At 38.8% G+C, this 25,990-nt stretch overlaps 1 protein-coding gene across 3 annotated transcripts in view; it reads left to right on the top strand.

Moving 5' to 3' along the window:
- Window positions 1–5,060: 5,060 nt before the first annotated feature.
- Window positions 5,061–25,990, top strand: part of FXYD6 (FXYD domain containing ion transport regulator 6) — a 55,703-nt gene continuing 34,773 nt past the window's right edge. The window contains exons 1-2 of one of the 3 annotated variants that reach the window (XM_031960057.1): window positions 5,061–5,495; window positions 7,606–7,738. In XM_031960057.1, the coding sequence (XP_031815917.1) occupies window positions 7,735–7,738 (4 nt within the window). In that variant the 5' untranslated portion in view covers window positions 5,061–5,495; window positions 7,606–7,734. Of the gene's footprint in view, window positions 5,496–5,557; window positions 5,674–7,605; window positions 7,739–25,990 lie in introns of those variants that run through there. The other 2 variants (XM_012547154.3, XM_031960058.1) reach the window with 2 other exon arrangements.

The raw sequence follows: 25,990 nt of genomic DNA, 5'->3' as shown, positions 1-25,990 counted from the left end.
ATGGACTATATAACCCCTTCCAGCTCTAGTCACGGTGTTAGCTATCTATCTGTATTTAAGTCCAGGACCTTTGATTCTAAATCTAGTGCATTTTTTAGTATTGTCCCTGCAAGTCTTTCCACCCAGTCTCACCAGCCCATGTGCTTGGCACTGAGCTCATATCTTCCAGAGACAGTACATCAAAAGATCTGTAATTTCATAGTCCTCTCTCCACGGTCACACATCACATCCTTTTTATAACTATAAATCGTCTTCACAAGTATTTTGACCAAAAAACAAATAAAAATCATGACACAGTGGCTAGACCAGATGCCAACCCAATCTCCCTGCGTCTGGCCCAGCCAGCCTTTGATCAACAGGCACACACTGTATCATGGAGCCTAGATTGCAAAATTTTGCATCTTGGTAGGAACTGCATTTGTGGATGTGCTCTGATAGCCTTGAGAACTAGGCTCTCCAGTATACCAGGTATCAAATCATCCAAGCTTGTACAAAACTTCTGTTTGGAAACATTTCAGGTTCTCTTTTTTGAAGTTCCCAAAGTTTTTAGACACTAGAGAAAGGGGAAGGAACTGCAGGGTAGGAATTGAGTTGGAAGCTGGGAGTGGGAACTAGTTTTGGTGGAGTGGAACTTTTACAACATTGCTAAGTTTTATGATACCGTGCCATGAGAGGGACATCTCAATGTGAGAAATATGAAAAGCTGGGTTTTGGTAGATATTGTTAGAACAGGATATGGGGAAGGGGGAGTGAAATATCTTGTTGGGATGTCTCCAATCACCTCCAATCACTTGGGGAATTGGTTAGACAACTAAGTTCCTGACAAAAAGGGTTTAGGGTTAAACCAACCCAAACCAGCTATGATCAGTGACAAAGCTTAAGACTTTTTGAGGAGATTGTAATCCAACCTAATTGCTATTCTGATAGTAAATCCAACCAATTATAACCAGCTCTGACTGTAAATCTGACCAATGTAAACATTGAAAGTAAAGAACTGAGCTACCAATATAAAATTTGATCCCTGAAAGTATCCGATGTGTCTCATCTATAGGTATACTTGCTTCTCATGAGAATTGCTGAATAAAGCATTCTTCTCTCACTCTAAAGAACATTGGCTATAACGCTACTCCTGGACCAGTTTGCAAATGGGAAGCAATTGGCAGTGGCAAATGGTCCCTGGCTTACTCCCCAATCAATCCTGCTGAGTTCTACAGAATCCTTTGATATTTGATAATACAAGAGACTATAAGTACTATGAACTTGATGCTTTTGGAGCTGGGACTACCTAACCTTTGGATAGGCCTGTCTCTCTGTATTGGTCTCTCTTATTCTCTGTCTTGTCTCTTATCTCTCTCTCTGTCCTTCTGAGGGTGTAGGCTGTGCTATGAATACGTGGAATTTGGGGGCAAGGGAGAAAGGGAGGTAGGGTGAGGTGTGGAGGGTGGAAAGGAAGGGGGAAAAGTCCAGCCAGAGGGGAAAATGGAGACACTGGAATAGGATGTTGAATGGAGATGGGAAGAGCAGGGTAGAGTTCTATTATGGTCCATCCAACTCCACTATCTATCCCTCTTCCTTACCCTATAAGTATATAATCTCAAGTCCATGTGAGCTATGTAAGTTAATTGAGAAAATAATAATAATAATACAAAGGGTACAAAATATTTTAGTATGATCAGGGAAGGCTTCTTGGAGAAAGTAATATTTGAGTTAAGAATATTAATTCAACAAAGGTGGAGGGAGTATACCAGAATTAGAGAATAATTGTTGCTTGCCCTTCATTTTTAGAAGCCCTGTGGTTGTTTTTTTTTTTTTTTTCTGAGACAATTGGGGTTAAGTGACTTATCCAGGGTTACACAGCTAGGAAGTGTTAAGTGTCTGAGACAGTTTTGAACTCAGGTTCTCATGACTTCAGGGCTGGTGCTCTATCCACTGCACTACCTACCTGCCCCCTTTGCCCTTTGCTTTTGAAAAGGACCAATGATAAAATCTGATAAAACTGATCTGTGATTTTAGTAAGGTAGGTAAACCCTTTTCTGATAGAGATTAGCCTGAAAGACTCGATAAAACTTGGATTTCTGCCAGGATTACCTCCAGTGGGTGGGACCATTGAACTAAACAGTCTTCTCCTTGCCTGCCCCAGGGAATAATTTTATCAATTCTTTGCTTTCTCTTTGCCAACCATATCCATCATGAAGGACCTCATGTTTGGAACTGAAAGTTCTCTATTATGTCCCTATCCTCATCTGACTAAAGTGGAGACTTTGAAGAACTTCCCCTTAAGTGAAATCTAGGATTCTTTTTCTTGTTGGAGCTGAATTATTTCATTCCTTTATGCATACCTTCTCTGATTTCTGTTTTGCTATGATTTGGATAAATGAGTTTCTTTGCTATTTGCTATATGCATTCATTGAAGAACTTATATCTAGTAAGAAAGGGGATACAGAACTGGGAGGTCCTCTTTCCCCCTAATAATGACACAGAAATTAGTTAGATTGAACTTGATCATATTCTCCAGATTAGCAATATCCAAGGGAGAAGAGAAATATAAATCCAACCTGGTATTCCCTCTTTCTGAAGAGAGCATTGTAGCTTCCTGTCCCAACTTCTTACTTGCCCTCCTAGTAGGAATTAAAGTTTTCTTTGAAGAAGGACAGGGGAGAAAAAGCTAGAGATATCTGTTCTACCTCCCTTAAACTATATAAAGAGAGTCTTTGAAACACCTAGTCCTTCTCTACATTTATACAAAATCTGTAGGGTCCAGCATGTTCCCACTCCTTTCTTAAAGGAGGTAAGCATTGGTGATATATAAGCTTGGGGTTTGTGAGTTGGTTACTTTTGTTTCTTTAATCATATTTTCCAATATAGCATTCAATATCTTCTTTATCCATTCTCAAATGAAAATCACTAAAATCAAAATACATTTTGATTTAAATTGTAGGATCTAATGCAATCTATGTCAGTTGATCACTATAATGAAATACTAATCACCAATTTCACCCCAAAGTTCTCCTAAAGCATCTGGTGTTGGAATGTAGTGGGGATCAATTTAGGAATTTATATTATGTCTAAGATCCTTAAAAATCTCACATCCATTTTGGAATCTGTTCTTACAACTTTTTGTAGTGGAGAGGGAAGGCATTTTTTAGACCAGTTGTTGTATTATATCAAAACTAGGCAATTCCTGCAGTGTTAGTCAAAGTGATCCTGAAAAGTGATTTGGCAAAGGACTTTGTTATTCTCATTATGAAAGGTATTAGGACCAACAGGCGTTACCACTTCAAGCTTCTGATCCATTGGCAAATCCTCTCCTATTGAGGTACTTGTATAGTCCAGATTTGAATCATTCCTTGACAGAAGGTGTTCTGGAAAATGGCACTAAGTGGTGCCCAGAATATAGCATTTGGGATATGCCCAAAATAGAAAATGAAGAGGAAACTAATAGTCCAGAATGTACAGGTAGAAAGAATTAGGGACAGAAGGATTGAATAATCAATTCAGTTATAAAACATCGCATATGTGATAGGTTTTGGACTTGATTGGTTTGCCAAGACTTTGTTTCCCTAAGAACATAGAAATCTCTCTACACTGGCTCAGACCATGAATGCAGTTTATACTGTTGCCAACAGAAGTATCAAAACATTTGCGGAATTCAACTGAGCATTTAAGTATGTACTATGTACAGGACACTTTGCTAAGAGCTAGGGATACAAATATAACACAAAATGAAACAATTCCTGCACTCAAGGAGCTTACATTCTAATAGGGAATACAAGGATAGAAATGTCCTCCAAGAAACCTATATTCTACTGGGGAGATGTGATTGCCTGTTGACAAAAATCTAGGATTGTTTTCCCTGAAATTACCTTAAAGATTAGGCAGAGTTCTACTATATCTTGGCAACAAAGTATGACTATAATTCATTAATTGATCCAAATCCATTTTCAATCCATTTCTGTCTGCAAATATTAGTACCTCCTGGGAGTAATGAGCTCCCTAAGTGTATTATTACCTGCTAGGGATTTCTGGCTTCTTTATCTATGCCCTAAACTTAACTCACTAATGTTTCAAAGAGTAGGTACTACATCTTCCTCATCACTTTGCTGGATTTGGTGAACAAAGCCTTGTTCCCTCTTGGCATAAATGACATTTGGGATTCCATTATCTGGGACTTTATGGAATTTGACCACATCTCCTCTTATTCTTTGCCTTCCATAAAGCCATTGAAGTATGATTGAGCAATAAGTTCCCACAGGAGATTCTGATTATTGTTATCATGTCTCATATCCCAGTCTCAAAAGATAAAATTCTTCTCTTCAGGACCATGCTCTGTACAAAACCATGGCTCACGTGGCTGGCTCCTGGTAAAGGAGTCCAGGTAGAGAAAGTACTGTATTTTCAGCTCAATTTCCAAACCATTCCTTTGAAAGGTTTGTTTTTTGTTTTTTAACTTTCTTTTAATGGGTCCAAGAGCCCTGGGATTGTTGTGGTGGCAGCAATATTAGTAATGACTCCCTATTTAGAAAGTACTTTATGGTTTTCAGTGGAGAGGTCCACACCTTGTCCTTGTTTCTTTCCACTTAGACTGCTATTGTCGTCTTGATTTTTCTGATAGTGCTAAGGCTACATCTCTTGAGACCAAGTTCCTTGATCTCGATTGAGGGGTGTACTTGAAATCTCACAGGTATGCTGAACAGAAAATCTCTGGAAGGATTTGGCCATCCTGGCAAGGACCACAGTCATCCCCTGTCAGTTATAGCTAAAAATAAGATTTCTACCAAACAAAGGCTGGGCTCCCTGTAACTACAATGCAGTCATTCATAATTTTAATCCATTTTTTTCCTTAATTACTGAGGCTCCTAATGAACGTGGGCTGCTTGAGTCTGGTACTGGGCTTTTAAATGTTTTTACCCTTTCTTTCCCCTTCGTTTACTATTTCTGAGAGACAGAGTAGGAGGGGGAAAACACTAGTTCTTTCATTGTGTGTGCATGCTTCTCTCTCATCCACTCCTACCAAAGAAAAACCAAAAAGCAACAGCTGATTGCAAATTCTTTCTTCCACCTCCGCACCCACAGTAAGGCAGGGCTCCTGTTGCTTTCTCATGCTTGACTGGCCTTTTTATCTTTCCCCCTCCACCAGTCAGAGAGGAGAGGACTGTACACAGGACCATGGGGGGAAGGGAAAGGAAGGGGAGGGGGCATCTGTGTCTGAACCTATCCAGAAGCCATTAGACAGCTGAGACGGATGCATCTGGGTTCCCAGACTTAACAAGAGCAGCCCAGCCCTGCCACGCACACAAACACATACACACACACACATCACACAGAGAACACTTTATTCCTGCCTGCCTGGACTCCCACACAGAAGAAGAGAGGCTTGGGGAAAACAAGCAAACGCTTACTTGCAACCCCTAATTTTACCCCACCCCCACCACTCCTAGTAATCTGAGAGACTTCTAGGGCCTCCTTGGATTTTGTTGGAGACTGGGGCTATAAAGGTAAGTAGGAGGAGGGGTGGGTAGGGGGAAGACAGATAAAAGTTTGGTACTTGTTGGGGGGAGGAGGAAGTGGCTTGGATGGAAGCCCCCTGGAATCCAGGGCTGCTTTAGAAACCGATTGATTTGCTGATGGCATAATTTGGATGGTTAGATGAGATTCTCTCCGAGAGGGGTAGAGGTATGATTTTCAGGTGGGAAATGACCTTAGGAGAAATAAATCATAGTGGGTTTTTTGGGGGGAGGGGGTATTAAGCAGAGATTGGAAGAAGAGGAAAAAGGAGTTAAAGGGAGACAGATAATTGGAAATATGATGGGGCCAGGGGTAGGACTGTAAAACCAGGAATGGTTTCAATGGTTATCTTGAACTTGGCATTTGAGGAGGGGGAGCATTTGCTCCCCCTACTCTTTTTTTCTTTGAGAGATTATTTTTCCCCTTTGTTACTTGGGGGCTGTGTCAGTGGCTCAAGGCTAAGAGTATGCCTGTATTTAGCATATGTGAACTTGGAAAGGTATCCTCGGATTTGTGTGTACATATGGGTATTTAAGTAATAAAGATTTGGGTGTAGTTGGTTGTAGGGTATTGAGTAGTGGCAGACTGAAGAGAATTGAAGAGTCTAGTTTATGGAAATGGAAAGCTTCTTTTCTCTTTAATTCATTTGAACCCTCCTTTATAATGGAGACTTTATTCTGGATGTCCAACAGCCGTCTCCAGTTTGATATACCCAAATTCCCTCCTATCCCCTCCCCAACATAGACCCAATTCTGTCTAGGCTGTGGCTCTCCCCACTTCTGACCTCATCACTGCCTCTTTCATCTTTCACACATTCCCTCCTTCCCTCTTTCCCAGGATCGAATGCTGCCTCCTCCTCCTTCCCTCTTCCCCCCAGTCCCATTTCTTTTCTCTGAGACAGTGGGAGCAGGCAGAGCTGGGGGTATTGACTACTACAATCCTCATGAGTGTCTCTTTTCCCTGTCCTCACATGGAAAATTGGGAGGAGCAAATAAGGACCTATATGAGGTGGTGGTGGTGGTGGGGCAGTTTAGACACACTTGACTTGAGCTGCCTGGTAGGGTGTAGACACACCTGAGGAATGGATTTGTTTTCCTCTTCCCCCTACCAATCCACCCTTGCCAGCTCTCAGGTATTAGGGTAATGACTATTATACAAGGTCTGTTTAGAGCTGCTGGTTGATTTCCCCTTCTTTGTCTCTGGAGCTGTAGAGCTGGCCTGGGATAAGCTTCGAAGGATATTGGGGTGGATCTCGTGAGCAAGTTGGGTGTCTAGGCTGTTCCTTTACTGAATGGACCCCACCCAGACCGGCCCCAGGCTCGCCTTGCTTCCCTCAAATTGTGTATGTGTTTCTGCAACTTAGCTCTTTCTCACGTGACCTGCCTGGCAGTTGCCATGGAAACTCCTCTCCAGTACTCTGCTTCTCTTCTCCAGCCCACTCCCCACCTCTTTATCCCTCCCTGCCTACTGCCCCCTCCTCTACACATGGTTACCTAGATACTGCTTGTTCTTGGCTTTTCTGGAGACTTTATTCTGGATGCCCAACCGCCGTCTCCAGTTTGATATACCCAAATTCCCTCCTATCCCCTCCCCAACATAGACCCAATTCTATCTAGGCTGTGGCTCTCCCCCCTTCTGACCTCATCACTGCCTCTTTCATCTTTCACATATTCCCTCCCTCTCTCTTAAAAAAAAGTAAATTTAGTAATCACAGAATCTGTATTCAGCTCGAACTCAGAAGGGGATTATCCTGTCTCTCGAAAAATTCAGAAAAAAAAAGAAAGAAAGGCCAAGAGGGAACTGATGGATGTTCAGGTTTGGGAAGTCAGGGATTAAGGATAATGGTAGAGCTGAGACAGAACTTGAGACAAGAGGGCTAATTCAGTCATAAGAGGTGATCTTCAGGTCTGTTTTCAGGTCTAATGAATATGATTCTAGAAGCAGAGGTCAAGTTATAGATAGGTAGGGGTTCTGCTCACTTAGCATCATGCAGGGACTCAGAGGGGGTGGTATGCAAGGAGGCAATATGTGACAGATGCTGGATTTGGGTCAGGAAGGCCTAGATTCAAATCCCACTTATGTCATGATTTGCAATTGCAGATTGTTGGAGATATGATGGGACCAGGAACAGAAAGGTTTAAGACTGGGAAGGATGGCATCAGAAATAGAATGCTGGACTTGAAGGCAAGAATACTTGTATTCACATCCTACCTTCAGCAGGATTATTAGATGTGTGAGTGACCTCAGGCAAGCCATTTAGCCTCTGAACTCAGTTTTTTCTTTTGTAAAATGGGGATCATAACACCAAGAGTTGTTTACTAATGGCTGTCTTAAACTCAAATGAGATCATGTAAATGAGGTGCTAGGTAGCCCCTATGGATAGAATGCTGGTGGAATCAGGAAAACTCATCTTCCTAAATTCAAATCTGACCTCAGATACTTATTAGCTATGTAACTGTGGACAAGTCAGTTAATCGTGCTTGCCTTAATTTCCTCATCTGTAAAATGAATTGGAGAAGGAAATGGCAAACCACTCCAGTATTTTGTCAAGAAAACCCCGAAAAGGTTCACAAAGAGCCAGACACTACTAAAAAACAACGAAACAACAAATATATATATATATTTCAGCTATTCACATTATGTGGAGAAGTATATACAAGATAATAAAGTAAAGGATTTTGGGAAATAGTGCACTGAGGGTGAGCTTGAAACACTAAATATAGTATTTGAGATGGAGGGAGAGAAGAGAAAAGTTGGGACTTGCACAGAAATTTGCTAAAGTTCACATTGTTCTCATTCTCTGCTCTTCCTTTTTCTTAGCCTTAGAAAAAGTTATGTATTTAATAGTTTCCCCTCTTCTACAAGCTTTGTTCCCCTCAATTATCAGTAAACAGCAAAAGAAAAAGACCCCAGAAGGAGCCGTATTTACCTCAACAATGGTGAGAGAGTTGGTTTTTGCCAAGAGAAGGGAAATGGGAAGAGCTCAAGGAAATAGCTATTTTCCATCATCTCAGGCTATAGGCAGAACAGACTTTTCTCTCTTCCTCCCTCTCTTCACCTCTTTTTCTCTACCCCAACTTTCTCCCCCTCTCCACTTTTCTCCTCTCCCTCCATCTTTTCTCTTTTGCCCTCTCTCTCCCTTCTCTCCTCTTCACCCCTTTTTCTCTTCTTCCCTACCCTCTCTTCCTCTCCTCTTTTATAGCTGGATTAGAACTTCAAAGCTATAGAATGGAAGTTTAGAGAAGGCAGCTTCTGTGGTGCAAGGGAAAAAAAGTATTGATTTTAGGATCAGGAGCCTTGGGTTCAGGTCCTCTCTTTGCCATTTACTACCTCTATGACCTTAGGCAAATAATTTTACTTCTCCAGGTCTCAGTTTCCTTATATGTAAAATGAGGGATTTAGGCTAAATGACTTCTGAGTTTTCTATGACTTTTTGATACTGAAGAGTAATTGCCTTTCTCTTGTGCCTTGTGGTTATTCTTTGGAGTGATTTCTTCTAGGGATTGGGGAAATACTTAGAGGGTAAAAAAACATGATTTTTTTTGCATCCATGGAAAGTGAAAGGGTTCCTTTGCTTACCTTTAAACAAAACCCCAGAAACTAGAAAATAGGCTCTTTTGTTCTAGTCATAGCTCCTCCAAAGGGCAGATGGATTTTTTCCCTTCAGGGACCTGTGGAAGAACATCATTTTCTAAATTTCAGCATGATATAATGAATAGAATATTGGTTATTTTTATTTGTTCTTCATTCTTAATGAGGACCATGACATCAGGGAGGTGATGCCGTGGCTTGCAAGTGAATTGAAGTTAAATGAAGGGAGGCTGTGCAAAGTCTGGAGTCAACTGGTAATTGTACTCAAGAAGACCTGCATTCAAATCTTACCTCTATAACTGTAACCTTGGCTAATTTACCTAATTTTTGTGGCTTTCAGTTAAGGAAGTTGGACTTGAAGATTTTAATAATCTCTATGCCCATTAAACCTCGTATGCTGGGAGAAAGGCACAGATTGCTTCTGAGTCCTTTTCAATTTATGAGGGCCTTTCAGGTTGGAGAGGCAACTCTCCCCTGCTCTCACCCCCAAATTAGGACTCCATCAAAGTCTCTGATATGAGGGTTGGTGGAGGTCAAAAAGCTAAGGCCCCACAGGTGCCAGCTGCTGAGGCAGCTGTGCCAGGCACCCCTCAAACACCTTCTGGTAACAGATTGGCTAGGAGACTGCCATAGCTCCCTCCTGGAAACCAGCCAGATATTGATTCTGGTATCCAGAGAGCAGAAATGTGGCTCACAAGGACTAGCATAGTCTAATAGAAAGAACCAAGAGATCTTGGGTCTTCACCCCACTCCTGCCATCTGTCAGCTATGTGACTTGAGGCTGGTTACTCAGTCTCTCTGAGGTGCCTCCTTTGAAAAATGATGGGCTAGTCAAAATGACATTTAAAATCTCTGTGCTGATAAATGATGATCACAGGCAGTTTATGTACTTTCAAGCACTTATCTGTTCATGCTTTTTTCAGATCATATTTATTTATAGTTAAATATTTAAATTTATATTTATTTATATTTAAAATTGAAGGAAGTTTCAGAAATCTAGGCCAACCCATTTCACAGATGTGAAAATTGAGGCACAGAGAGATGATGTGACATATCAAAGGTGACACAACTAAGGTGGAATTGGGTTCAGATCTGACACCAGTGTCAATGTAGGAAAGAAAGCCTTAATTTTAGATATTCCTAGGTATCAGGTAATAACCCCCTCCTCCAAATTCCCCTCAACCAGCACACGTATTATGAGAAATGATATTTAATATAGTCACCAACGAGTACAAGAGGATACTTCTGAGAAGCTTAGTTTAGGTATGAAATATCATTTTCCCAACCTATCTTTCTGTCCTCAATACGCATTCCTTCCCTTTCTGTACTTTAAAGTCTTACCAAACTGGCTTACTTTCTGTTCCTCCTACCTAGTATTCCATTTCCTATCTCCATGCCTTTGCTTTTCCCATATCCCAGTACTGGTGTGCACTCTTTCATCACTTCTGGCTTATGGAATATCTTGTTTCTTTTGAACTCATCTAACATTTTATCATCTTTCTTGATCACTTCCAACTGCTAGACCCTCCTTTCTTTGACTGTCTTGTATTTAATTAAGTTGTATTTGCTTTTCATTAATTTTTTAATATATTTAGTCTGGGTAGACATATGCTTATGCACACATATATGTACATCTCTATCTATATATTAATCCATTTACATTCATGATGATCTTGTAATAGAATGCAAGTTCCATGAGAGAAGGGACTGGTTCATTGTGTCCTTGTCACCCTAGCTCTTGGCACATAATAAGTGCTTAATAAATGCTTCTCAAATCACTAACTGATTAGAGGTCATTAGTTTTTTTTTATAGATGGAGACACTGGTAATAAGTGGCAGAGTCAGGGTTAGAAGCCAGGAAACTTGACCCCAAACCTGGTAGTCTTTCTATTCTAGGACACTATCCTTTCATGTGTATGCTATATCCATTTCCCAGTGGCCCCATGTTCTAGTAGAATCTAAGCTCTTTAAGGACAGAAAATATTCCATCTTTGCCCTTATATCCCTAATGCCTAGCATATCCCTGGAACACAGTAAGCACTTAAGACCTTTTTGTTTTTATATAACTTTTTATTGACAGAACCCATGCCAGGGTAATTTTTTTTAAACATTATCCCTTGCACTCACTTCTGTTCCGATTTTTCCCTCCCACCCTCCACCCCCTTCCCTAGATGGCAAGCAGTCCTATATATGGTGAATATGTTGCAGTATATCCTAGATACAATGTATGTGTGCAGAACCAAACAGTTTTCATGTTGCACAGGGAGAATTGGATTCAGAAGGTAAAAATAACCTGGGAAGAAAAATAAAAATGCAAACAGTTTACATTCATTTCCCAGTGTTTTTTCTTTGGGTGTAGCTGCTTCTGTCCATCATTGATCAATTGAAGCTGAATTAGGGCTCTTTGTCAAAGAAATCCACTTCCATCAGATTACATCTTCATACCGTATCGTTGTTGACGTATATAATTATTTGCTGGTTCTGCTCATTTCACTTAGGATCAGTTCATATAAGTCTCTCCAAGCCTCTCTGTGTTCATCCTGCTGGTCATTTCTTCCAGAACAATAATATTCCATAACATTCATATACCACAATTTACCCAACCATTCTCCAATTGATGGGCATCCATTCATTTTCCAGTTTCTAGCCACTACAAACAGGGCTGCCACAAACATTTTGGCACATACAGGGCCCTTTCCTTTCTTTAGTATCTCCTTGGGATATAAGCCCAGTAGTAACACTGCTGGGTCAAAGGGTATGCACAATTTGATAACTTTTTGGGCATAATTCCAGATTGCTGCCCAGAATGATTGGATTTGTTCACAACTCCACCAATAATGTATCAGTTATCAGTGTCCCAGTTTTCCCGCGTCCCCTCCAACAATCATCATTATTTTTTCCTGTCATCTTAGCCAATCTGACAGGTGTATAGTGGTATCTCAGAGTTGTCTTAATTTGCATTTCTCTGATTAATAATGATTTGGAACACTCTTTTATATGGTGTAATAGGTTTCAATTCAGCATCTGAAAATTGTCTGTTCATATCCTTTGACCATTTGTCAATTGGAGAATGGCTTGGTTTCTTATAAATTAGAGTCAGTTCTCTATATATTTTGGAAATGAGGCCTTTATCAGAACCTGTAACTGTGAAGACATTTTCCCAGTTTGTTGCTTCCCTTCTAATCTTGTTTGCATTAGTTTTGTTTGTACAGAAGCTTTTTAATTTGATGTAATCAAAATTTTCTATTTTGTGATCAATAATGGTCTCTAGTTTGTCTTTGGTCACAAATTTCTTCTTCCTCCACAAGTCTGAGAGATAAACTATCCTATGTTCCTCCAATTTATTTATAATCTCATCCTTTATATCTAAAATCATGGACCCATTTTGATCTTATCTTGGTATATGGTGTTAAGTGTGGGTCCATGGCTAATTTCTGCCATACTAATTTCCAATTATCCCAGCAGTTTTTGTCAAATAATGAATTCTTATCCCAAAAGTTAGGATCTTTGGGGGTGTCAAACACTAGATTGCTATAGTTGACTATTCTGTCTTGTGAACCTAACCTGTTCCACTGATCAACTAATCTATTTCTTAGCCAATACCAAATGGTTTTGGTGACTGCTGCTTTATAATATAGTTTTAGATCAGGTACAGCTAGGCTACCTTCATTTGATTTTTTTTCATTAATTCTTTTGAGATTCTTGACCTTTTATTATTCCATATAAATTTTGTTGTTATTTTTTCTAGATCATTAAAATATTTTCTTGGAAGTCTGATTGGTATAGCACTAAATAAATAGATTAGTTTAGGGAGTATTGGCATCTTTATTATATTTGCTCGGCCTATCCAGGAGCATTTAATATTTTTCCAATTATTTAAGTCTGACTTTATTTGTGTGGAAAGTTTTTTGTAATTTTGCTCATATAATTCCTAACTTCCTTTGGTAGATAGATTCCCAAATATTTTATGCTGTCAACAGTTATTTTGAATGGAATTTCTCTTTGTATCTCTTGCTGTTGGATTTTGTTGGTGATGTATAAAAATGCTGAGGATTTATGGGGATTTATTTTATAACCTGCAACTTTGCTAAAGTTATAAATTATTTCTAATAGCTTTTTAGTAGAATCTCTGGGGTTCTCTAAGTATAACATCCTATCATCTGCAAAAAGTGATAGTTTGGTTTCCTCATTGCCTATTCTGATTCCTTTAATCTCTTTCTTGACTCTTATTGCCGAGGCTAGTGTTTCTAATACAATATTGAATAATAATGGTGACAGTGGGCAACCTTGCTTCACTCCAGATCTTACTGGGAAAGATTCCAGTTTTTTCCCCATTGCATATGATGCTTACTGATGGTTTTAAATATATGCTCCTGACTATTTTAAGAAAAAGTCCATTTATTCCTATACTCTCAAGTGTTTTTATTAGGAATGGATGCTGGATTTTATCAACTGCTTTTTCTGCATCTATTGAGATGATCATATGTTTTTTGTTAGTTTGGTTATTGATATAGTCAATTATACTAATAGTTTTCCTAATATTGAACCAGCCCTGCATTCCTGATATAAATCCTACTTGGTCATAGTGTATTATCCTGGGGATGATTTTCTGTAATCTTTTGCTAATATTTTATTTAAGATTTTAGCATCGATATTCATTAGGGAGATTGGTCTATAATTTTCTTTCTCTGTTTTCAGTCTACCTGGTTGAGGTATCAGTACCATGTCTGTGTTGTAAAAGGAGTTTGATAGGACTCCTTCAACCCCTATTTTTTCAAATAGTTTATATAGCATTGGAGTTAATTGTTCTTTAAATGTTTGGTAGAATTCACATGTAAATCCATCTGGTCCTGGGGATTTTTCTTAGGGAGTTGATTAATAGCTTGTTCTATTTCTTTTTCTAAGATGGGACTGTTTAGGATATTTACTTCTTCCTCTGTTAATCTGGGCAAGCTATATTTTTGAAGGTATTCTTCCATTTCATTTAAGTTGTTGAATTTATTGCCATAAAGTTGGGCAAAGTAATTCCTAATTATTGCTCTAATTTCCTCTTTGTTAGTGGCGAGTTCTCCCTTTTCATTTTTAAGACTAACAATTTGATTTTCCTCTTTCCTTTTTTTACTAAGGGTTTGTCTATTATGTTGTTTTTTTCATAGAACCAACTCTTAGTTTTATGAATTAATTCAATAGTTTTTTACTTTCAAATTTTTGATCTCTCCTTTTATTTTTAGAATTTCAAGTTTAGTGTTTGACTGGGGTTTTTAAATTTGTTCCTTTTCTAGCATTTTAAGTTGCAAGCCCAATTCGTTGACCTTCTCTTTCTCTATTTATGCAAGTATGCCTCAAGAGATATGAAATTTCCCCTTATTACCACTTTGGCTGCATCCCACACATTTTGGTATGATGTCTCATTATTGTCGTTTTCTTGGGTGAAGTTATTAATTATGTCTATGATTTGCTGTTTCACCCAATCATTCTTTAGTATGAGATTATTTAGTTTCCAATTATGTTTTGGTCTACTTTCCCCTGGCTTTTTGTTGACTATAATTTTTATTGCATCGTAGTCTGAAAAGGATGCATTTATTATTTCTGCCTTATTGCATTTGATTTTGAGGTTTTTATGTCCAAATATATGGTCTATTTTTGTATAGGTTCCATGAACAGCTGAAAAGAAAGTGTACTCCTTTCTGTCTCCATTTTGTTTTCTCCAGAGAGCTATCATATCTAACTTTTCTAGTATTCTATTTACCTCTTTGACTTCTTTCTTATTTATTTTGTGGTTTGATTTATCTAATTCTGAGAGTGCAAGGTTGAGATCTCCCACTATTATAGTTTTGCTGTCTATTTCTTCTTGCAGCTCTCTTAATTTCTCTTTTAAGAATTTAGATGCTACACCACTTGGTGAATATATGTTTAATATTGATATTGCTTCATTATCTGTGCTACCCTTTAGCAAGATATAGTGCCCTTCCTTATCTCTTTTAATTAGATTAATTTTTGTTTTTTGCTTGATCTGAGATCAGGATGGCTATCCCTGCTTTTTTGACTTCACCTGAAGCATAGTAGATTTTGCTCCAACCTTTTACCTTTATTCTGCATGTATCTCCCTGCTAACGGTGTGTTTCCTGTAAACAACATATTGTAGGATTCTGGCTTTTCATCCATTCTGCTAAACACTTCCTCTTTATGGGGGGAGTTTACCCCGTTCACATCTATGGTTAAAATTACCAGTTCTGTATTACTTGCCATCTTGTTAACCCCTGTTTATGCTTTTGTCCCTTCTTTCCCCCTTATCCCCCTTCCCAGTATTAAACTTGTGAGCACCACTTGCTTCTCACAGCCCTCCCTTTTTAGTATCCTTCCTCCCCACTTTAGAGTTCCTCTCCTATCTTACTCCTTTCCCTCACAGTTCCCATATTCCCTTCTGCTTAGCTTTCCTTCCCTTTTCACTTTTCCCTTCTCATTTTTCAATGAGATGGGAGAAGTTTCATCATAAATTGAATATGTCTAAAATTTTTCCTCTTAAAGCCAATTCTGATGGCAGTAAAATACCCACTATATTCATCCCCCTCCATTCTTTCTCTCAGATATAATAGGTTTCCTTTGCCTCTTTGTGAGATGTAGTACCCCCACTTTACCCTTTTTCTGGGACAATGTCTTTTCCACCTCTATTTTCTAGAACAGGGTATACATGTATCCTTTATACATCTTTACAGCAGAAATATAGTTCCCAAGATTTCTTTTTACCTTTTTAGGTTTCTCTTGATTTCTATATTTGTAGATCAAAGTTCTTATTAAGTTCTGGTTTTTTCATCAAAAATAAATGAAATTCACTTATTTCGTTGAATGACCATCTTCTTCCCTGGAAAAAGATGCTCATTCTAGCTGGGTAAGTTATTTTTGGTTGCATACCAAGTTCCTTAGCCTTTTGGAATATCATATTCCAGGCCCTTCGATCTTTTAATGTGAATGCTGCTAGATCTTGGGTGATCCTTATTGTGGCTCCTCTATATTTGAATTGGGTTTTTCTAGCTGCTTGGATTATTTTTTTCCTTCATTTCAGGGTTCTGGCATTTGGCCACTATATTTTTTGGTGTTTTGATTTTAGGATCTCTTTCAGTAGGTGATCAATGAATCCTTTCGATGTCTATTTTACCCTCTGTTTCTATGACTTCTGGGCAGTTCTCTTTGATAATTTCCTGGAAAATAGTGTCTAGCCTCCTTTTTTCATCATATTTTTCTGGGAGTCCAATAATTCTCAAATTTTCTCTCCTAGACCTATTTTCCAGGTCTGTTGTTTTCCCAAGAAGGTATTTCACATTTTTCCATTGTTTGATTTTTTTGGTTTTTGCTTGACTGATTCTTCTTGTCTCCTCAATTCATGCAATTCCATTTGCTCGATTCTGATTTTCAATGAGGTATTTTCTTCATTCACTTTTTTTAATATCTTTTTCTAATTGTCCAATTTGTTCTGTGGAATGTTTTTCCATTTCACCAATTTTGTTTTTTAGAGAGCTATTTTCTGTTTCCAGTTCACTAATCCTATTTTTCAAGGATTTGATTTTTTTATCCACTCTGTCTTAAAATGAGTGGGATGACTTCTCCAGACTCTCTTGCCAAGCCTCCCTCTCCTTTTCTCATTTTTCTTCTAGCTCTCTTGTGAGAGCCTTTTTAATTTCTTCTATGAGATTCATCTGCGCTGAGGAACAGATGATCTCCTCCTTTGGGGATTCACCTGGAGACAGTCTGCTTTTAGTCTCCTCAGGGTTTAGAGTCTGCTCTCTGTCTGTATAAAAGCTGTCAATCGTTAAGGTCCTTTTCAATTTTTTGCTCATTTTGTCAGAGAAGAATCAGAGACAAACTAGCAAAGAAAAAAAGAAAAAAACCCAAATGGAATCTGCTTTTTTGGGGGGAGGGGCTGCGTGGTGTTACCGAGCTTCCTCTACAGACTGCGGGGGCAGCAGCGAGGCACTAGGAGGACTGTGCTGTAACTGCACTCCAAGACTCTGAGAGCGTATTGAGATACTGTGGGGGAGGGGTGGCCAGGTCCCGAGAAACTCCAGCTGTTTGGGGTTGTATTCTTCACCTCCCCGGTGTTTTTAGCTTCTCTGCTGGGCTACTGTCTTGCTGCCAGGGCAAAGTATCCAAGCCTGTAGCAATGCTCTCCCCACAGAGACGGTTGACATCACACCTCACCCCCATCCGGTCTGCTTAGTGTGAGCTGCCTGCTGTGCTCTCGCTGCTGCTGCCCTCAGCCTGTGCCCGATCTAAAACCGCCCCATCCTCGAGAAAAACAGACCTTTCCTGGCAAATCTCAAGGATTTCTTCTCTTGGTAACTATTTGTGGGTTTTTTTTTCAGTCAGGCATTAATTCAGAGGCTTGTAATGAGATGGATTCTGAGAGAAAATGCGGACCTTACACAGCTGTGTGCCTCCTTGCCACCATCTTGGCTGGAAGTCGCGCTTAAGATCTTGTTAGGATGGACTGGGAGTGTTTAGGACATGACATAATGAAGAAAAAACTGAATAAAGTGATTTTTTCAGAGCCTTAAAAAGACTGCCTTTGGAAATCTTTAAGAGGAGGACTGAAAGAAGTCAAAGATGGCTGTGATATCAGATTTACTGGTCAGGAGAGAGGAGGCACCCATACCCTTATTCCTCATGATAGTATCACTCTGAGTGACATGTCAAGACATACTTTGGCAGCATTCCCTTACTAGAATGGGAAAATAGGAATTTGACTTAGAGGTACAAGGCCAAGAGGGGGGATTATAGTCAACTGGACCCTAGATCTCTATACTCAGGGAGATTTCCTTCCACCTCTCCTCATCCTGGATTTTGGATCTGCATGAATGGTACTCCTCTCTCACTGTTGCTATCACCAGTTCTAGCCTAGATTCTAGGAGACTTGAATTCCCTTGGTTTTCCTGGCTTGGTCACAAAAGTTTTGTCCCCCTAATTCTGCTGGAGACACAGGCTAAAGTTTTTCAGGAAGGACTTTTACTAATAAAGGGGGGAGGTAAAATAAAGCAAGACATACTTTAGAGAACTCATGAGTTTCAGAGCATGAAAATTTCCCTAATGCTGGTCAAAGAGGCCCATAGAAGTTATAAAGGGAAGTTTCCAAAATCAGTCTCTCCCATGATATCCTGGCAGTCTTTAACTTTTAGTGAGTCCCTTGTTCTAACTGCTTCTGGCCTTTAACAACTGGCTGACCTCAACCAATGTTATTTCCAAATAAATCTTTTTCAGCTTTGAAATTTTGTCTTACCAGTTTCTATTTTCTAACCTGAGTGTGAATTCAGGAGAATGCCTCAAATAGATCTGACAATTTCTGGGTTCAATTAATATTTCACACAGAGAATTTGCTGGGTGGGTGGAGCATGGGGCTTTGCTCCATTGTGGGGGATTTTGAGGTTTTAGAGTCATGGTTCTGGCCATACTTCTACCCATCTCAGACTGTGTGGCAATAGATACTGATGCTGTGGGCTCACCTGAGGTCATTTTTTCCCTCTTCAGCAATACCCCAGGTGAATCTTCCCTCTCCACCTTCCATGATCTTCTCTTAGACACATTGTTAGAGCTTATTTTCTAATATGTATTCTTAAAATGTTGATTATTTATCTTCAAAAAATTATTTTATAATTTATTGGACCATACAGATGTCTTGTACCTGTGTGTTTCTGAGGTTGTGATGGTCCTTCCAAAGTATTGATTGCTTAATTGGGTCGTAGGAATGTTTTTGAAGAGGAGGATGGGGAGTGTGGCTGTTTGCCTTGCTGTCAATTTAGGAGAAGGAATAGTAGGAGACCAGAAACCAGTGTCTCAGGTCTGGGTCTGTTGCTACATAAGAGCAGGGATTCTGGGCACTTCATAAAGGTTTGAATCTCAGCAGAGACATGGAATGTTACTTCATTCTTCCTCCTCATCCATAACCTGCTTCTGGTGACTTCTCTGGAATTCAGAAAATCTATCATTGGGCTTTCTGATCTCTCTTCACCATTCACATCCCTACCTTCTTTTGCCTCAGGACTAAGACTGGGGAGCCTGAGGCTATGACCTAAAGAGGGTTCTCGGTCTCTCTCTCTCTCTCAACCAGGGAAAGTAACAGAAACCCAGGAAGCAACAAAATCTAACTGAAGAAAAGGTAAAGAATATAAGAGTGCACATACACACCCAGATTGACTCAAATATAACATGTCCTCAGTGTTATAATTATATTCTCACATGTCCATTTTGATATAGACTCTAATATAAAAAAGTATACAAACACACACATCTGACAACATATGAATATATACCACTTATGTGATCTTGGACCTCTTGCAATTTTTTCAGGCCTCAATTTTTTCATCTGTAAAATGGGAATTTTTGTTTTTGGGTGCTATTAACTCCCACAGAAGATTATTGTAAAGAAAGTGGTGAATTGTTATTCCTTCCTCCTATCCATATATGCTCTCTACTCTATAAATGTATAGTTCCACGTGGCTGTATAAATTCATTTTTTTTCCTTCAATGCTATACACCCTTGCTCTTTTTTTTCCCCACCTTTTACTTTCACTTCTTTACCTGTTCTCTCATCTGAGTTCTACTGTTAGTTTGAAGAAGTTAACTCTGAAGAAGTTAACTCCTGAATGAACCGATGTTTGGGAGATGCCCTAAGGGCTGGAGGCAAAGAAAGGGAGCTGGCATACATGGGTTTTGATGACTGGGGGTTTATTGAGACTGACAGATCAGAAGCAAGGAGATCTGGGAAGGAAAGAATATGGGAAGGGGGTGGGGAAAGAAGTTTGCAATTCCTTCTCAACAGTTCGAGGATCTCTAGGCAGGTGCTGAGCTTCCTCTGTAGGATGACTAAAAGAGCTAATGGGCATGAACTAATTATTAGACCAGAATTACCAGTAAGATTATGGGTAGGGAGTAATAGAAATCAGGGTACCATGAAAGACCATTAAAAGAAAGATAAAAAAAAACTACCTTCACAGAGGAAGCAGACAGGGTCAGGTTCTAGGTTACCAAGCTTGCTGTAAACTCAGGTTTGGTCTTAGGTCTTTGTTTTTTCTCCTCAACTATTTAGAAAATTCAGACTTGACAGCTTTTAACCTCTTCTAGACGTTCCACTGTTGCTTCTTTGCTCTCCTTCCTAGATAGGTGATCCAATTATTCTCAGGAAGGGTGGTACAACCTGACCTGTTTGCCATTATCTTAATTGACTAGCTAGGCTTAAACCCAGAAGGGAAGGAATAAGGAGGTCAGTTGTAAAACAAATAAAGGAGGCTTGCTCTTAGGCCTGGACTTGGGTGTATTTCAAGCATGACCTGGGAGGTAGGGTTGGCTGTTGTTTCTATTCTCAGGTTGGTGGGTTAGGTAGATCTTTGATGGGAAGAAACGGGGAGGAGGCAGACATTCAGCTTTTGGACTGACTCGACACCAATTTGATTCATCTGCTTCTTGGGTATGTGTCTCCTCAGGCTAAGTATTGGGCTAGAAAGTGACAGTCCAGACTCCCAGGAACCACAAATGATATTTTTGCTTTGCTGCAATCTTTGTGTTTCTGTGGAAGAATGTGATAGAAAAGATCCCAGTATTTAGGAATCTTGGCCTAATTTTGTGGCATATTTATGGGCATAGATTCCAAGAGGGCAAGGTCCTCTTGTTTACTTAGCTTCCCTAAAATATAGTAGCTGTGGCTTAATCAATGATTACTGAATGAATGAATAAAATTCTAGTGCCTACTCTTGTCACTAATCTATTGTGACTTTAGACTATTCACTTCTCTTGCTTTATATGTCTCAAATTTTATTTTTATCAAAAGGGTGAGTATTGCTCCCTCCATTGTACTTGGTGATATTGTTTTAAGGATCAAGAGAGATAAAGGATGTGAAAGTGTTTTGAAAAACACTTGACAAATATGAAATATGGGACTGAAAGATTGATTCCAATGTTGGGATATGTTAAGGGGACATTTAGCTATAAATAAAATATAATCTTCATTTAATCCTCATAAGCCTGGGAGGTGGGTGATAATATTATTCTCCCTTTTACAGTTGAGGGAACTGAGATAGACAAAATTAAGTGATTTGCCTATGATTCCATATCTAGTAAAGGTCTAAGGTTCAAAATTCATTTGAACCCAGGACTTCTTTCGCTAGTTCAATAAGCCATCTAGCTGCCTCAAAAAGCACTGAACTTAGAGACAAACAAGCTAGGTATTATGAGACCTGGGGGAATGGCTTCATCTCATTTCCCATGAGTGGAATATCCTCATGTATAAAATGGGGAGATTAAATCTCCTTTTGTCTCTTTCTACTCAAATTATGATCCTTTGACCCCTTTAGACCCCAGTTTGTTTCTTTACAAAATGAAAGGATTAGCCTCCATACTCCTTTAGATCTGTGATTCTAATGAACTGCTAGATCACAAAACTGGATATCTATTGGCAATTCCTATCTTGCAAATTTCCATGCCTAAGTCAGGAATTCCTTTCTTCATCACCTATTTTCCCACCATATTAGACACTTTTAATTGCCTGTGCTCCTTTATTGTAGAAACTACATATACTATGTGTGTATATATATATATATATATATATATATATATATACACACACACACAAACACACACACACATTATCAAGGATGACCACCTCTCTCCCTCTAAGGAGGATGAGGGAAAGGATGCTTTTGCTTACAGCTGTTCTGTTTTCATATTCTAGGTTTCAGGGAATTCATCTAGAATTCTGTCAGAATCACAGATAGGTTTCTATGTCATACAGAATTATCTACCCATTGGCTGGTCTCTAGTCTACTGATGGTGGCACAGAATAATGCTGCATTTGTTGGCTGGCTCAGCTGCCAACTCCAAGATGGCAAGGTTTCTCAGGAGCTGAGCTTTGGTGCCCAGGAGGAATGTGGGAGTGAGTGAAGCATCTCTCTCCTCCATGCTCCATTTCAGTCTCACACATTCCTTGAAGCTCGAAAAGAAAGGGAAGGAATGAAATCTTTAGGTTTGTCTGATAGACCTTTGGAAGTCACAGGAAACATAGGGCTCCTGTCTTACATGTTTGGTCAATAGAACAGTAAAGTGGGAATTAGTAAGGGTTTATTAATGGGCAACTACATGACATAGTGGATAGACTGTTGGGCCTGGAGTCAGGAAATTTCTGAGTTCAAATCTGTCCTTAGTCACTTATGAGCTTTGTGATCCTTGGCAAATCACTTCACCCTGCTTACCTCAATTTCCTTATCTATAAAATGAGCTGGGGAAGGAAATGGCAAACTGCTCCAGCCTATTTGCTAAAAGAAACCCAAAATGAGATCACAAAGAATCAGACAGGACTGAGCATAGGACTTGAGGCCTGGACTCTGGGCAGTAGCTGATCCTACAGTGAGCTCACGAGCCTCATCATAAGTTTCTCTTCTGAGGGAATGGGCCAGGCATTGGCAGCTTGATCCATAAAATAACAAGGAATATGGTTTTCAGTAGTCAGAGAGGCTCACTGCCATGGCCTTTGGCAAAATTGTGAAGAATCCAGTTTCACTTATATAACACTTTGTATCCGACAAAACACTTTCACAAGCAGTATTTTAATTAAAAATTACTTAAACTTACCTCACTTGCCTCATAGGATTTTAGTAAATATTATTCACATTTTTCTTTGGGGTTGCTGAGGCTTAGAAAGTTTCTGTAATTTTGCTTAATGTCCACAGCTAGTAAATGACAGAGTTAGGAACTTTACCCAGCTGACTTCTTTCTTCTACCATATTATCAGAAGAAATATGTCTTAGGGAATTGAAGGAGGCCTTTTCTGAGGAAAGTGGCATTTGTGCAAAGTGAATATTGGATTTTGAGATGAAGATGACTGGGGAGACTAAGGTATGAGCAAAAATACAGAGCTAAGAAAATAATAAACTATATTCAAGGAAATTTGAGTAATAGTTCTAGTAATTGCCATTTATACAACTATTTTAAAGACCAAAAATGCTTTACATGTAGTATATCATTTGGGCCATATAACCTACCGGTATTATTATCCACATATTACAAATGGGAAAACTGAGGCTCCTCTTATTTGACTTTTTCATATCCTCACCCTATTACCCTATATTCCTCCTCCTTTTCATAGCCAAAGTCTTAGAAAAAGTGTCACATACATATTTGTTTTTAAAATTTAAAATTTCCCCTTGTATTCTATATTCTTTCAAGTATTTCCACTGGTATTTTCTGGTATTTCCTCTCTTCCCACCCCTTTGCAAACTGCCTCCCAATCTCACCATTCTATTGAAACTGCTTTCTCCAGGATAACCAATAAATTCTCAATCACTAAATTGGCTAGCATCTTGATTTTTCTGCAGCATTTGCTGCTGGTAACTATACCCTTCTTCTGAACTTTCTTTCCTTCCTAGGTTTTCATGACACTATACTCTCCTGATCCCCTTCTTATTTATCTGTCAAGTTTATCTTGGAATCCCTTTTGTTAGATCATTATCTATATTCTGTCCCCTAACTTTAGGTGTCACCTTTGTTTTGGGATTGATTTTTAATCTAATTCTTTTTCATTCACCACCATGGGTTCAATTATTACCTTTTTGTAGATGACTCTCAGATCTTTATAGCTAGTACTAGTCTCTCTCCTGAACTTTAATTCTGTGTCATCAACTACCTGTTGGATATCTTATAGGCACCTTGAATTAAAAATCTCTAAAACAGAATTCATTTTTGTTTGCTATAGTGCCATGACATCTTTTACAGATGTGCCCTTCTTTCCACTCCAATAGTAAACCATACAAGTTTAGGTATCAAGTTCTGCAATCAGCCTGTTTTTCTATATTTATTCCATATTATTCTCTTTTACCTAAATCAATCAGTGAATACTTATTAAGCACCTAGTCAGACACTGTGCTAAATCCTGTAGTCTGATCAAATTAGTCTTTTTACCTTTTGCTGAACTTGGAATTCTCTGAATTCTCTTTCTTGCCTCTCTGCCTTTGCATAGATTGCTCCCAATGCACTATATCCTTGCCTCTGCCTCTTAGAATCTCTATTTTCCTCCAAATCTCAGTTACATACCATGCCCAATGTATACATGCCCGTTTTTGTCATTCTTCATCAAGTTAGTATATTCATATTTTTTGTACACATATTGTGTATTGCAGGAGTAAGTGCAGATCATTGAAGTAATTAAGTAGTTTGTCTATCCCAGCACATAGTTCCTTGTACTTAATAGACTTTTGGCAAATGTTTGTTGGATTCAGTTATCATAATTAGCTAGAAGAAAGAAAAGGAGATGGGACACTGAATGAATGACTTGCCATAGGGAAGAGAAGCAGAATGGGGTGCTAAACTGAGAGTCAAAAGACCTAGTCCCACATTTTTTAGTCATTTGATATGTGATCTTGGGAAAGTAGCTAAAATGTTGATGCTAACTCCTTCCCTAACTCTTAGGAATGTGAGGATTTTGTGAGATCATTACATGAGATCATCTCCTATTTTAATCACTCTAAGCAGAGCTTGATTAGGAATGGTAATACCATAGAAGGACAGAAATCATTTACATTCAAGAAAATTTAGAGAATCACAAAATTTCAAAAAATAAAAGGGAAATCAGTGGTCATCTAGTTTCATTCATGCATGAACAGTTATTCCTTTTATGATATTCTTAACAGTTGCTCATCCATCTTCTTGAAGGCCCCTAGCAATGGAGAACTCTCCTTTGCTTTTGAAAAACTTTTAATTCCTAGGATGTTTTTCTTTTTGTTGAACAAATATCTGCTTCCCCATTCAGAGTTCTGCATATCAAAGCCAAATAGAACAAGTATAATTTTTCTTCCATATTCCACTTCAAATACAATCAGTTTGCCTCTCCTGGTTAAATATTCCCAAATTTATTAACCAGTCTTCTTGCTATCCTTATGGACCTCCTGTCCTGTGAAGCATATTCTAGTTCTTCAATGTCCTTCCTAAATTGTTGTGTTCATAGATGAACAAGTCTAGCCTCATCAGGGTAGAATACAGCCTACCTCATTCTAGTTATTATAGTTCTGTTATTCAGTATGTGGTCCCTTTGGATCAGGAATAATGACCTTTCCTTTCAGACCATATTTGACATTTTTCTATTTTACTTTGATGTAATTCTTAAGTAATATCATATATCTTAGCGATCTTTGTTGATTTGTTTTCCCCCAGCAGATTGTAAGATCTGTGAAGACAGAGAGACCTTGAATAATTTAAATTTCACCTCTCTCCCAGCATTTCACTTTGTGAAGGACAACATTTGTCACATAGTAAGCTCTTAATAAATAGTGGTAGCTCTTAGAAAAGCAGCTTTCACATTCCATTGTTGATTCTTATTAAAACTGAAGCCTCCTAAGTCTTCTAGATCTTATATATGTGAATTTTTTTTAGCTATGCTTCCTTGATATTGTGCATATGAATATGATTTTTGTATTCTGATCCTACTATTTAAAATGATGGTAAACAGGAATTTGGAACCTCAAAATAGTAGGGAGATGGTAAAAAAAACCTACCTTCTCTTACTGAGTATAAGTCAAGAGCAGACAAATTGCATCCCAAATGACTGAATCGATTAGCAGATGTATTTACTGTCATCCTTGAAAAATGAGATAGGAGCCATAGGATGGAAGACTGCCAAATGTTGTTCCAATTTTCAAAAAAGGAAAGGCTACACAGACTTTGAATGAGTCATTGAGCTTGATGAGTCCTGTCAATATTCTAGAACATATTGAAGAGATGATTTGTGAGCATTTGGAAAGGGAAGCAGTGAACAAAACAAACAGCCTGAATTCAAGTCTTACCAAACTAAACTCATTTTCTTTCTTTGGCCTGGCTTAGTAGACTGGTATACTAGAGGTACCCCTTAGAATAATACGGATGG

This window comes from Sarcophilus harrisii, chromosome 3, assembly GCF_902635505.1.
Source record: "Sarcophilus harrisii chromosome 3, mSarHar1.11, whole genome shotgun sequence".
In the NCBI taxonomy this organism is placed as follows: Eukaryota; Metazoa; Chordata; class Mammalia; order Dasyuromorphia; family Dasyuridae; genus Sarcophilus; species Sarcophilus harrisii.
Note: the sequence above shows the minus strand (reverse complement) of the source record. Positions and strands in the feature narration are given on the sequence as shown.